Here is a 15,000-nt window from a genome sequence, read left to right as displayed (position 1 = left end):
ATTGTGTGCGCGTGTGTGTTGTGTGTGTGTGTGTGTAGGCGGTGGGCTGTGACCAGGTCCTGGGTTCCAAAGCCACTCTGGATGCCTGTGGAGTCTGTAAGGGAGACAACTCCACCTGCAAGTTCTTCAAGGGCCAATACAACCTCCAACACAGGGCTAACGGTAGGCTGGTGTCTGCGTTCATGTGTGTGTGTGTGTGTGTGTGTGTGTGTGTGTGTGTGTAAAATGACAATTCAGTTCTGCCTGAGGATGAGCTGTTAACATGTTAACTAGCTAGCTAGTTGTTAGTTAAGCCCGCTGCCTGCTGGCTGTAACCGCTGGGCTCAAAACGCCACTGAGTGACCAAAACATTAGCTTGCTATTCACGCTCTTTCCACTAGGGGCATCACCTTTGAAAGCCATAGGCCTGTTCGTTGAGATCTCAGCAATAATGTGGCTTGCAGCTAAGCTAATGTTACAGAGGGGACACTTTTTAATGTTACGGAGGGGACACTTTTTAATGTTACGGAGGGGACACTTTTTAATGTTACGGAGGGGACACTTTTTAATGTTACGGAGGGGACACTTTTTAATGTTACGGAGGGGACACTTTTTAATGTTAAGGAGGGGACACTTTTTAATGTTACGGAGGGGACACTTTTTAATGTTACGGAGGGGACACTTTTTAATGTTACGGAGGGGACACTTTTTAATGTTACGGAGGGGACACTTTTTAATGTTACAGAGGGGACACTTTTTAATGTTACGGAGGGGACACTTTTTAATGTTACGGAGGGGACACTTTTTAATGTTACGGAGGGGACACTTTTTAATGTTACAGAGGGGACACTTTTTAATGTTACAGAGGGGACACTTTTTACGGCGTAACTTGCTCTGTTTTTCCGGACGTATCTCCTTGGTGAAGCACAGAGTCGGATGACGTGCAACCCGATCCAACGGGGTGCGACTATACAGCTGGTCATTTCTTGCTCACGTTTTATTTTTTTTTATTTTTTTTTACCTTTATTTAAAGCAGCTACGAGCAACTTTTTCGATTGTTATTAAACAGTATAAATTTAATATCAATGCATCACATCTTACCTCTAATAGTCAACGAGACCAACGCAGAGTAGTCTCGCTTGAGCCCCGAGTGAATCGGCCAGTGTAGGCTGTCTGTGGCCAGGGAAGATCAGGAAGTGAAATGAAACGGTTTGCAGCAGCCACTTCGGCCATAACCACAAAATAACTTCCAAAAAACCTGTTAGAATATAACGAGAGATGTTCGCGAGAGTATGCGTTCACATTGTTTATGTTATGTTGCTAGGCAGCGCAAACGGCGAGGCAGGCAGCTGCGTTTCACTTCCGGGTTTCACTTCCGTGTTTCACTTCCGGGTAGCCGGGCCGGCGGTAAGGAGAGAGAGAGAGAGAGAGCCCCCTGTTGACGCGAGTTTAGACAGACACAGACTTAATAATCATCCAAGGGAGCAATCTCCAATTCACACGGCTTTGGTCTCAGATACTATTATAGGTAAGATGTGATGCATCAATATTGTAATTATACTGTTTAATAACAATCGAAAAAGTTGCTCGTAGCTGCTTTAACCAGGTTAGTTTCATTGAGATTAAACCTCTTTTGCAAGAGAGACCTGGCCAAGAGGCAGCACAGGGTTACAGACATACAGTTACATAACATATCACCACAACATTTGCATATAAGCAACTAACAACCAAAGATTAAAAGAAAAGAAAAAAGTACAACATATTTCACATTGATAGGCATGATTCAATCTAATAACTATTGTTACCACTTACAAATCATGACACTTACAGACCTGCATTTCATTAGCCTCCATGACTTTTAACATCACTTTAAAACTGTTTAATGAGACAAGCTCCTGTAGATTCAGTGTTTCTTGAAGCTCATTCCAGGCCAGAGGGGCAGACAAATTGAAGGCCTTTTTGCCAAATAGAACGGCAACTGGTAAACGGGTAGAAAACTGAGTGTAGGGGGCGGGGCTTTAAGCGGACACACATGTGGACACAGAAATACGCACATTTACTGCATTCACATCAGGATGAACGACCTCCTCTCCCTGCCCTCCCAGAGTATTACTCCATGGTGACGGTGCCCCCGGGGGCGCGCAGCGTCCTGCTCCAGGAGATGGAGGTGTCCAGCAGCTACCTGGCCGTGCGCTCCCTGCAGAGGAGGTACTACCTGACGGGGGACTGGACGGTGGACTGGCCGGGGAAGTTCCACTTCGGCGGCGCCGTGTTCGAGTACCAGCGCTCGTTCAACAAGCCGGAGAGCCTGTACGCCGCGGGCCCCACTAATGAGACGCTGGTGTTTGAAGTAAGCCGCCCGCTGACGCCCGGTCACCACAATTGGCAGTGACAGGGACCCTGGCAGGGCCGCCACCGCGCCTTTTCCCCCCCTGCTTTCTGGACATGAGGCCCAGATAGGAAATGGGTCTGTGTGGGGAGGTGGGCTGTAGCTGAGTCTAATGCCACTGTTATCTGGGGAGTAATTGTGCAGGGCGATCAGCTGCGTCAGGGATGTTGTGGCTGCGGGGAGGTCGGGGGGCGCTGGGTGTGTGTGGGGGGGGGGGGGGGGGGCGGGGGGCTGGGTGTGGGGGGCGGAGGCTTTGATCTCAATAAACGAGAGGTTGCAATGGGTTCAAACAGCCCGTTCTCTGAGAGAGAGAGAGAGAATAAAAGAATGTAAAGAGAAGAAAAATATTTTCTGCATATCATAGAATTATCTCAATCCAGGTCAACGGTTTGACACCAGTGGTTCTCGACTGGTCTAGCCTGGCGACCCACATTTCTGAGTTCAACTCAATTCAATTCAATTTTATTTATAGTGTAAAATCACCATGAGACATGGTCCCCAAACACTTTACAGTTAAAGAAAACATCATAGAACAGTACAATAATACATGATACAGTGCATGATCAGGTTGAAAAGAAGTCAAGTAAAAGCAGACAGTATGAGAGCTACAGTAACAACAATGAGTTAAATTAAAGGGAGCGGTGTTAAAACACAGGTAATAAATCAATCACAGATAAATACTAGTAAAATCATATAAAGTGCACTATTAAATAATATCATACACTTGTGAGACTAAATATGTTTTAAGTCTGGTTTTGAAAATATCGATGGAGCCAGCCTCCCTAACTGATCGGGGAAGCTGCTTCCAGAGATATGGAGCACGATAGGAATGCTGTACTTCCTGCGGATTTTTTCTTCATTTTTGGGACGGTAAGATAATGACCATCATGGGATGATCAGCTCAGATAAGTTAGTGAGTTATTTCTCTCTCTCTCTCTCTTTTTTAGGCCTTTATGCTTTACAAGTGCACCAATTTTCAAAATTGCTCTAAATTGAAGTGTACGAAATATTATGAAATAAAAAGGCAGACTTTTCTCGAATTTAAATAAAAAGGCAGACAGAGGCATAATGCTTTTTAAACATATTAAACTGCTGACGCTCACCACGTTTCAAGAACCTGCAGTACATTTAGCTGTAGCAGAGATTAGCCTATCAGGGGGTGTATATAGGCCTACTGTGGACACAGCATTGTATTATGATGAATATTCAGTAGCAGTTTACTTGACATAACAGACCTAAAGCTGGGCTTAGATTAGTTTTAAAGTCCCAACTGATCGGGGGGCATCACACACGAGATATAATTAAGATGTTCTTGCTCGGCGGAGCTTCTGTACACATGTGACGATGGAGAGACAGATGTTGACTAACATGGAGGCAGAACAGCTGCTTTGCTGTGTTCAGTAGTTTGTCAAAGAAAAGTGAAAGACCCGTTGGATGGTTGGAGAGAAGACAAAGCGGCCCGTCCATTCCGGAGGACCGGAGGTGATCATTTACCCGTCACTTTTAATGGAAGTGTCGTATTTACGTTTGGGCAAGTTGACAAAATGCTCGAATGAGCGTCATCTGTCTTGACGACGCTGACACGCAGCACACGCGCTGGTATGTCCTTTCAAAATAAAAGCGCAGCATCAGAAAATTCTGTGAACTTTTTTCTTTCCCGGGAACGTTTCCTTTTCCACGCACACATCCGCGCGCCACTCAGAATAAGTGGGTCGCAACCCGCCAGTTGAGAACCACATTGAAACATCAATAGAAAGACAGGCAGAGCGGTGTAGGGACATCAAAAGGAGGCGACAAAGAGAGAGAAAGCCAGAGAGAGAGAGAGACAGAGAGACAGAGAGAGAGACGGAGAGAGAGAGAAGAAAGAGAGACCGATGTTGCTCAATTAGTCTAAATGGGCCTTTGTGCCACTTGCACCATTCAGGTCAGAGTGAAGGCCTCACATGTCAGAGGCCCGCCTCCTTGTTTACAGCGTACTGCTCCAATGTAAACACAGTCAGTCACGTGTCTGTCCGCACAGATCACACACGTTCAAGACTGTGACTGTGGTCACTGCAGACTGTGACTGTGACCACTGCAGACTGTGACTGTGGTCAGTGCAGACTGTGACTGTGGTCAGTGCAGACTGTGACTGTGGTCACTGCAGACTGACTGTGGTCACTGCAGACTGACTGTGGTCAGTGCAGACTGTGACTGTGGCCACTGCAGACTGTGACTGTGGTCACTGCAGACTGTGACTGTGGTCACTGCAGACTGTGACTGTGGTCACTGCAGACTGTGACTGTGGTCAGTGCTGCAGACTGTGACTGTGGTCACTGCAGACTGTGACTGTGGTCAGTGCTGCAGACTGTGACTGTGGTCACTGCAGACTGTGACTGTGGTCACTGCAGACTGTGACTGTGGTCAGTGCAGACTGTGACTGTAGTCACTGCATACTGTGACTGTGGTCACTGCAGACTGTGACTGTGGTCACTGCAGACTGTGACTGTGGTCACTGCAGACTGTGACTGTGGTCACTGCAGACTGTGACTGTGGTCAGTGCAGACTGTGACTGTGGCCACTGCAGACTGTGACTGTGGTCACTGCAGACTGTGACTGTGGTCAGTGCTGCAGACTGTGACTGTGGTCACTGCAGACTGTGACTGTGGTCAGTGCTGCAGACTGTGACTGTGGTCACTGCAGACTGTGACTGTGGTCACTGCAGACTGTGACTGTGGTCACTGCAGACTGTGACTGTGGCCACTGCAGACTGTGACTGTGGTCACTGCAGACTGACTGTGGCCACTGCAGACTTTGACTGTGGTCACTGCAGACTGACTGTGGTCACTGCAGACTGTGACTGTGGTCACTGCAGACTGTGACTGTGGCCACTGCAGACTGTGACTGTGGTCACTGCAGACTGTGGCCAGTGCAGACTGTGACTGTGGTCACTGCAGACTGTGGCCAGTGCAGACTGTGACTGTGGTCAGTGCAGACTGTGACTGTGGCCAGTGCAGACTGTGACTGTGGCCAGTGCAGACTGTGACTGTGGTCCCTGCAGACTGTGACTGTGGCCAGTGCAGACTGTGACTGTGGTCAGTGCAGACTGTGACTGTGGCCAGTGCAGACTGTGACTGTGGCCACTGCAGACTGTGACTGTGGCCACTGCAGACTGTGACTGTGGTCACTGCAGACTGTGACTGTGGTCACTGCAGACTGTGACTGTGGTCATTGCAGACTGTGACTGTGGCCAGTGCAGCTGCTTCCAGGCTAATAGAGCCAAGTCAGCGGCACTTGAGAGGCAGGGACGAAAAGTAGGAAATCAGAGAGTTGTTGGAGTGAGATGTTCCGCGTAATTTGAGGCGAGAGCGAGTCTTCACGCGTCCCCAAGCGGCGGGACGCCATGGCGAGGAGGCGTGTCCTCCTGACGGATGCTCGACAAAGTGAGCCGAGTGGGGATGTGGGGATGTGGGGGGTGCGCTTCTCTCATAGCCCTGTCAGCCAAAAGCATTTCTTTTCACTTGACCTCTGAACCTTAGCTGTGGAAACAGAAGTGGAAACCAGGTGAAGTGCTAGACGTTTGGGTTTCTCCCTCTCCACGGGCAGAAGCGATAGTCATGTCTCTCGGCCCCCTGGGCGACCATTGAACTGCGGTTAAGCGAGGAATGATTGGTCTGTAAATCCAGTAAAAATACCATTGTGATTTTTTATTTTTTTTTCCCCCAAATGCTTCGCTGGTCACTTGGTTGGAAGTCAGGAAATGTCTGTTTGTTTATGTTGCTATTTTAGAAGGCGTATTTTTGCAGACGGTTTATCATAGTAACTGTTGGGGTTTGAGGAGCCTGTTGTTGTTGTTTTGTCCTACAAGTGGAATGTGTGTATCCCTTTAAGACCGCGAAACCGCGTCACGCACAACATGCAATGTGAGTGTTTCTGGTGCTGTTCGAATGTGTATTTTTGGGGCGACTGACTGGGAGTAGGCAAAAGTACCATAGACTGCCATTGTAGTGCTAAGCTATTAGCAGTGAGGGCTGAACCACAGTTTGTACTGCACACACAGTGGCATCCACATTCTACATTTAATATCGGCAATATGGCAAACAGGCGAATCGCCAAAAATGTTAAGCCATTGATACCTGATGCAGCATTTGCGTGTGTATCCCTTTAAGACTGTGAACCGCGTGACGGGGTTCGCAGTCTTAAAGGGATACACACACAAATGAGGGATACACACTCAAATGCTGCATCAGGTATCAATGGGTTAAGGGTGTCGTTACGTTCATTTAGGAAGCTCACCGAGACTGACAGCGTTCCTGCAGGCTTGCCTGCGAGCCCCTGTCCTGCGTCTATCCAGCAGAGCGCTCCCTGGTGGCATGCCGCTGATCTGCAGATGACACGGCCATAATCTCTTAAGTATGCCCTGTAATTACAAGGAGAGAGAGAGAGAGAGAGAGAGAGAGAGAGAGAGAGAGAGAGAGAGAGAGAGAGAGAGAGAGAGAGAGAGAGAGAGAGAGAGAGAGAGAGAGAGAGAGAGAGAGAGAGAGAGAGAGAGAGGTTGATGAAGAGGGAGAGATTAAAAGATTAGGAATTCTGCAATTGAACTCTGTGGATGGGAGAAGTTAAGGTCAGGGGTCAGGGCACAGCGGAGACTTAGGCTGCATCTTCATTACTGCGTTTGCAAGAACGCCGCAGTTACTTAACACCATTGCAACACACTTTCTTCTTCTCTCGGTTTATAGACGCATCGCTGACACTTTCAAGGTGCTTACCGCCACCTGCTGTACAAGTAGGTTACTTGCATTGTTTCAAAACTCCGGTCTTCCACATGGCCACATTCACATCCCAACCCGGATTTTGATGACGAAGACGGGCTCGACCGCCGGAGACCGGAGGCTTCGTGTTTGACGCTCAAAACAGTAGAGGTCATGTGGACAATAGATGTAAACAAAGTGGAGATCCCTAAAGAACGGCCTAATGTAGACATTCCCTGGAGTTGTGGATTTCTTCACACATCCTGGTGCGTTTCACACGTTCTCCTGAGCTGCTGGCGCCGTCACAGGGAGAGAAAGCAAACGGAGAAGAAAGCTTGAACTCAGCTTGAAACGCTCGGAGGAAAACAAATGTTGAGGAGTGCGAGCATAAACCATGACAAGGTGTTCACAGCTGCTCAGCTGTTCGGGGGAGAGGGGAAGAGAGAGAGACCAGCTAGCATCTGCTCAGCTGTTCGGGGGAGAGGGAGGGAGAGAGAGCAGCTAACAAGAGGAGGAAGGGGGAGCAGACATAACATATGGCTGCCTCTCCTCTGGAGCTCCCTGGACCAATGATTCCCCCTGAATTGACATTCTTGCGGTGAGGCGAGGTCAGAGGTCATGCCAGTGCAGGGCATGGCGATATCAAAACGGGACAATATGTATCGTTGAGATTGATGAAATCTCATATCGCGAGAAAAAGAAGCTGAACATGGTGGCACTGATCTGCATCTGATTGCATGCTCGCTCTCCTTTTCATTGCTTTGTACTTTGAACAGACGAGGGACGTTACAGACACGGAGGATGAAAATGGTGAAATTACTCAAATTAACGTGGAGGATGCCCCCTCAACTTACAAATCGATCGTAAAAAAATATTTTTAAAATATCGTACCGTTATCGTGAACCCAATATCGTGTATCGTACCGTGAACTGAGTGTATTGTGGCACCCCTAGTTGATACCGAAACATGTTCGTCTGGATTTCTCCTTTCAAGATCAGAATCTTCGCACCAGACCTCATCAAACACGGATCACTCATGTTCTAAGCTTCAGCTTCGTGGCGCACACATGGTTGAGGAACACGGCTTTAGTGGACTTGTGTGAGTGTTGTGGCTAATGGCACAGTGGCTTCTGTCTATCATTTTAGATACTACTAGTTTGCATTTGGGGGAATAGAGACACTGCATGAAATAGGCCACTCCCATCTCTCCGTTGACTTCCACACACCAGCGTCATTTTCCTTGAATTAAACATAGCTAAAAGCTGTTGTGTGGTGGGGCTGCGCAGACAACAAATGTACAAAATCGCCAGTTGAAGTTTTTTTTGTACTCCTGAGCAAAACAAGGAAGCCATTGAGAATTGGTGAGAAGAAAATGTGGATCTAGCTGTCAGTGAAGTAAGTTGGAGTGTTCATGTTCCGTATATACGATCTTTATGTGCAACACGCGACCATGCACGTGACATAGGAGAACGCCAGGATTGGGGGGGGGGGAGTTTGTGTTTTCCCCCGTTTTGGCCGTGGATTCTGAATGATGACGCGCTCCGGCTCCGCAGTGTCTCTATTGGCTGCAATTGCCCCAGACAGAACAGCATCAACAGTGTTTCTCTCCTGGCAGACTATAATACACAGTGGTTGGTTGGTTGGTTCTGCTATGGCATCATGGATCACTAAGGAAGTGGAAGTCACTTTCTCTTCAACTTCACTGCTTCAAGCATGGGTAGATCCTTTTATTTAAGGGAGTTCAAAAATGTCTTATAATGAGCTAGGCTTTTGTAGTGCACGTCACCACTGGCTACTTGGCAAAAGGAATAATGAGTGTTGGTAATGGTCCATTTGCTTGTATAAGCATGAAGGCCCGGTGTGGTGACTGGTGGCAACCGGTTCCTGGCGGTGGGTTTTGGTTGGCTGCGATGGGCAGCATCCGCAAAAGGAAGCGTGGGCGTTGAAGTGGCGTTGGTGTTTATGCCATTCGGTGGAAACCAAGGCTACAGTTTCTCACGGAGATATTTCGCTCATTTGAGACCTTCTCAGGTTGAGAGGGATGTTCAACTGAGGTTTTGGCTCGTGGTTAGTGGCCAAAGACATTTTTGGTAAAGGAAGCTTGGTCGCTCTCTGTGAAGACTGCGTGGGCTTTGATGTCGAGGTTTATTTGCATTTGTTGATTAGGCAGAAAAGGTCCAGTTAGCTTAGACTAGCTTAAGGTCATGGCTTGGTTCTGGCAGTTGGGGGGGGTGACGATTTGTGGCTGCATGTTGGGAAAGGAAGGAGATGTCTGTTAGGAGACGGTGTGTTATGAACTGAAACCTTGCCTAGGGACGCTGTATTAGTGAGGTAGTGTCGCTGCTGTGAAACAAAACCAGTCAAAGGAGAAAAAGACTGCTTTTAAAAAGAACTCTTTCATCAACGCAGAAGAGCAGGTTTGAGCACGCCGGCCGTCAGTCAGAGGAGCAAACTTCTGCTTTTGTTCAGTTTCAAAAGACAACTGTCGTAAGAAGACAGGCTTGTGTTGAGGCGCCTCAGGACTGTTGAATGTGGACGGAACCCAGGAGACGCCTGGCTCTCTGAGCTGGCTGGTGGATGCTAGATTCCTTTGTACATTAGGATATACCCCAAAGAAAATACACCTGTCAAAGCTCATTATTGCACATATTGATATAACTGTTATGTCTGTCAGGGCTTGCAATTGATATAAATGGCTGAACCTGATACAATTTGTCAAATAATGCCCAGTTCAGAGTAGGTGATAATAGCCCTCGGTGACAGTTTTTGGAGCTCGTCGACAAAACCCGCCCAGATCAGAGGCACATCGGTGTTGGCTCTCGGTGCTCGCAAATCGGCGCTCGGTTGTTAAGTCTGAAGTGTCCACAGACGCGACCGGGGAGCTCGCCGATGAGTCACAGAGGCACGACAGATATCTAGCAGGCTAAATATCTGGTCGTGCCAGGAGCGCCGTCAACGTGCTACAGCCAATGAGAGCGCACTATGGCAGAAATGTCAATGTGCTACAGCCAATGAGAGCGCAGTATGGCAGACACGTCAACGCGCTACAGCCAATGAGAGTGCAGTATGGCAGACACGTCAACGCGCTACAGCCAATGAGAGCGCAGTATGGCAGACACGGCCAGGGCAGCAGCAGGCTGCAGGCAGGCAAGTGGTCTGTGTGAGACTGTCTGTGGACTGGTCGGGGATTCTCCTGGAGAAATATCTTGTCATGTGTGTCGCCGCTCAGTCATATAGTGTGAAAACCACAACGACACAAAGACACATGATTACAAGACCGTACGTTGCTACAACGATTAATACCCACCCACCCAACCAGAACTACAGCTATCCTGCACTTAGTTATGATTCATTCAGATCTAACAGAACTAAGGAATGGAAGACACAATGAATATTAGCTATGTTGAATGCGACCACAAAACAGTGTTTTTAAATTGTATAAAATCGCACACTACCACCTGAACACGTGATTTTAAATCACACACTGCCAGCTGAACACGTGATTTTAAATCACACACTGCCAGCTGAACACATGATTTAAAATCACACACTGCCAGCTGAACACGTGATTTAAAATCACACACTGCCAGCTGAACACGTTATTTAAAATCACACACTGCCAGCTGAGCGTGTGATTTAAAATCACACACTGCCAGCTTGAACACGTGATTTAAAATCACACACTGCCAGCTTGAACACGTGATTTAAAATCACACACTGCCAGCTTGAACACGTGATTTAAAATCACACACTGCCAGCTTGAACACGTGATTTAAAATCACACACTGCCAGCTTGAACACGTGATTTAAAATCACACACTGCCAGCTTGAACACGTGATTTAAAATCACACACTGCCAGCTTGAACACGTGATTTAAAATCACACACTGCCAGCTTGAACACGTGATTTAAAATCACACACTGCCAGCTTGAACACGTGATTTAAAATCACACACTGCCAGTTGAACACGTGATTTAAAATCACACACTGCCAGCTGAACGCGTGATTTAAAGTCACACACTGCCAGCTGAACACGTGATTGCGGCCCAAACAACATTCCTCTCTATGGAAGCAAATCCTCTTGGGGATACTTTAATGATAGCCTGATGCTTCTCCTGTAGCCTTTATGTGTATCTCTGCTTTCATCCATCCGTTGGTTGGTCCGCGCTTGACTTGAACATGCAAATAAACCTTCTCTTCCAGAGAAGGTAACCCAGAATATGCTTCCTCATCATCGGCAAGCCCAGTTTGGATGATGCGGTAAAAGCAGCAGTTAGTCAAAAGAAAGTGTCCCAGTCCCAGAGACTGCACTGGCCAAAATAAGTGACCCCATAAAAGTGTGTGTTTGATGTCTCTGGAGAGTGCTGCTCAGTGGGTAGATGTCTCTGGAGCGTGCTGCTCAGTGGGTAGATGTCTCTGGAGTGTGCTGCTCAGTGGGTAGATGTCTCTGGAGCGTGCTGCTCAGTGGGTAGATGTCTCTGGAGGGTGCTGCTCAGTGGGTAGATGTCTCTGGAGGGTGCTGCTCAGTGGGTAGATGTCTCTGGAGGGTGCTGCTCAGTGGGTAGATGTCTCTGGAGGGTGCTGCTCAGTGGGTAGATGTCTCTGGAGGGTGCTGCTCAGTGGGTAGATGTCTCTGGAGCGTGCTGCTCAGTGGGTAGATGTCTCTGGAGCGTGCTGCTCAGTGAGTAGATGACTCTGGAGCATGCTGCTCAGTGGGTAGATGTCTCTGGAGGGTGCTTCTCAGTGGGTAGATGTCTCTGGAGCGTGCTGCTCAGTGAGTAGATGTCTCTGGAGCATGCTGCTCAGTGGGTAGATGTCTCTGGAGTGTGCTGCTCAGTGGCTAGATGTCTCTGGAGGGTGCTTCTCAGTGGGTAGATGTCTCTGGAGCGTGCTGCTCAGTGGGTAGATGTCTCTGGAGCGTGCTGCTCAGTGGGTAGATGTCTCTGGAGCGTGCTGCTCAGTGGGTAGATGTCTCTGGAGGGTGCTGCTCAGTGGGTAGATGTCTCTGGAGGGTGCTGCTCAGTGGGTAGATGTCTCTGGAGGGTGCTGCTCAGTGGGTAGATGTCTCTGGAGCGTGCTGCTCAGTGGGTAGATGTCTCTGGAGGGTGCTGCTCAGTGGGTAGATGTCTCTGGAGCGTGCTGCTCAGTGGGTAGATGTCTCTGGAGGGTGCTGCTCAGTGGGTAGATGACTCTGTAGCGTGCTGCTCAGTGGGTAGATGTCTCTGGAGCGTGCTGCTCAGTGGGTAGATGTCTCTGGAGCGTGCTGCTCAGTGGGTAGATGTCTCTGGAGCGTGCTGCTCAGTGGGTAGATGTCTCTGGAGCATGCTGCTCAGTGGGTAGATGTCTCTGGAGGGTGCTGCTCAGTGGGTAGATGTCTCTGGAGCATGCTGCTCAGTGGGTAGATGTCTCTGGAGCGTGCTGCTCAGTGGGTAGATGACTCTGGAGCGTGCTGCTCAGTGGGTAGATGACTCTGGAGCATGCTGCTCAGTGGGTAGATGTCTCTGGAGCGTGCTGCTCAGTGGGTAGATGTCTCTGGAGCGTGCTGCTCAGTGGGTAGATGTCTCTGGAGCGTGCTGCTCAGTGGGTAGATGTCTCTGGAGCATGCTGCTCAGTGGGTAGCAGGTCTAGCATCCTGATGGGCCCTGAATGGCTGAGTGAGGCTGCCAAGTGGTCACTGGTGTTTGTTACCTTTAGAAGCCAGGCCGCAGAGCGCTGTCATACACAGTGACTGGCCACGGACGCATAGTTTCGAGGGCTGAGAGTTTAAATACCCGCTGGCATGCAGGGTAGGTCTGCTGTTTCATTGTGCAGATAGATACCTTTTTATACTTGCCACTAGGGTTGTCAAAAGTATCAATAGTATCGATAAGTATCAATACTAAACATTTGAAATGGATACAATACTCATTTGCAACTGTATCAATATCAGCAGTGCTTTCTCTTAAATGAAAAATCAAGCATACCACTGATTTCTCCCTCCCGGTCATTGGTGGGTATCTTTTGCTTCAACAAGTTAAAAGTATTCTGATAGGCTGATGACTAGATCAGGTGTAATCTGCTGTGTTCTGATAGGCTGGTGATTAGAGCAGGGGTAATCTGCTGTGTAAGGTCAACGTTTTTAGTGAGTTTTATCAGGCCTAGATTATGGAGAGGCGTGCGTCTGTCCGCGTGGTATCGAAAATGGTATCGAGTATCGATATTTTTTCCCGGGTATCGGTATCGAAGCAGAAATTCTAGTATCGTGACATCCCTACTTGCCAGAGGTGGAGAGATTCAACCTAGTGAGCAAGAGCCACCCAAGGATCATCCTACATTAGCATGAACAGCGCTGATAATAAGGTACCTGCAACTGAAAAGTAGGCTACTTGATCCGTCAGTCAATTGAGCTTGTAAGATCGTCTGCAGGTATGTTAAATAGACAACATAACAGAAGGAGGTAGAATATGAAAGAATCATTATTCACAATGTAAGTGTCAGCTTACATGTATGTCTTCACTTAAACTTCAGGTTTATAGACAATCTATATTATTGTCTCTGAAGATCCAGTGAGTGACACCTCTCTGTCACAGAGATCCAGTGAGTGACACCTCTCTGTGTCACAGAGATCCAGTGAGTGACACCTCTCTGTCACAGAGATCCAGTGAGTGATACCTCTCTGTCACAGAGATCCAGTGAGTGACACCTCTCTGTCACAGAGATCCAGTGAGTGATACCTCTCTGTCACAGAGATCCAGTGAGTGATACCTCTCTGTCACAGAGATCCAGTGAGTGACACCTCTCTGTCACAGAGATCCAGTGAGTGATACCTCTCTGTCACAGAGATCCAGTGAGTGACACCTCTCTCTGTCACAGAGATCCAGTGAGTGATACCTCTCTGTCACAGAGATCCAGTGAGTGATACCTCTCTGTCACAGAGATCCAGTGAGTGATACCTCTCTGTCACAGAGATCCAGTGAGTGATACCTCTCTGTCACAGAGATCCAGTGAGTGACACCTCTCTGTCACAGAGATCCAGTGAGTGACACCTCTCTGTCACAGAGATCCAGTGAGTGACATCTCTGTGGCAGAGATCCAGTGAGTGACACCTCTCTGTGTCTTCCTGACACCTCTCTGTGTCTTCCTGACACCTCTATGTGTCTTCCTGACACCTCTCTGTGTCTTCCTGACAGATCTTGCTGCAGGGGAAGAACCCGGGCGTGCTGTGGGAGTACACGCTGCCTCGCACCCACAGGAAGCCGGAGCTCAGCTGGGCTGTGGTGCGCTCTGACTGCTCTGCTCCCTGCGCTGGAGGTGAGACCGCCTGAGTGTGTGTGTGTGTGTGTGTGTGTGTGTGTGCGCGCGCGTGTGTGTGTGTGTGTGTGTGTGTGTGTGCGTGCGTGCGTGCGCCGTGCGTGTGTGCATGCAGCGTGTGTGCGTGTGTGTTAGGGGTTGTGGAGTGCAGGTTTTAAGGCACTTCCACATGGCTTCAGTTTTTCAAAACTCTCTCTCTCTCCCTCTCCGCTCACTCTCTCTCCTCTCTCTCTCTCTCCCTCTCCTCTCTCTCACTCTATCTCCTCTCTCTCTCCTCTCTCTCTCTCTCTCCCTCTCCTCTCTCTCTCCCTCTCCTCTCACTCTCTCTCTCTCTCCTCTCTCTCCCTCTCCCCTCACTCTCTCTCTCCTCTCTCTCTCCCTCTCCTCTCTCTCTCCTCTCTCTCTCTCTCTCCTCTCTCCCCTCACTCTCTCTCTCCTCTCTCTCTCTCCTCTCTCTCTCTCTCTCTCCTCTCTCCCTCTCCCTCTCCTCTCTCTCTCTCCCTCTCCTCTCACTCTCTCTCTCTCTCTCTCTCTCTCTCAGGCCGGATCTCGAGCAAGGCGATCTGTCTGCAGGACCAGAAGGTTCAGGTCAACTCCACCATGTGCAACCCC

General features: G+C 48.8%; 1 protein-coding gene across 1 annotated transcript in view; it reads left to right on the top strand.

Annotated features, from left to right (window-relative positions):
• adamts18 (ADAM metallopeptidase with thrombospondin type 1 motif, 18) overlaps nt 1-15,000 on the top strand; it is a gene marked incomplete at its 5' end in the record, with an annotated part of 110,288 nt that overhangs the window by 73,630 nt on the left and 21,658 nt on the right. The window contains 4 exons of the mRNA XM_083653117.1: nt 39-162; nt 2,085-2,329; nt 14,268-14,388; nt 14,930-15,000. The exon at nt 14,930-15,000 is cut by the window's right edge and continues 56 nt beyond it. Of these exons, the coding sequence (XP_083509243.1) occupies nt 39-162; nt 2,085-2,329; nt 14,268-14,388; nt 14,930-15,000 (561 nt within the window). The remainder of the gene's footprint in view (nt 1-38; nt 163-2,084; nt 2,330-14,267; nt 14,389-14,929) is intronic.

This window comes from Poromitra crassiceps (genome assembly GCF_964638095.1).
Source record: "Poromitra crassiceps genome assembly, chromosome: 16".
Classification (NCBI taxonomy): Eukaryota; Metazoa; Chordata; class Actinopteri; order Beryciformes; family Melamphaidae; genus Poromitra; species Poromitra crassiceps.
This window is presented reverse-complemented; position numbering and strand designations above follow the sequence as displayed.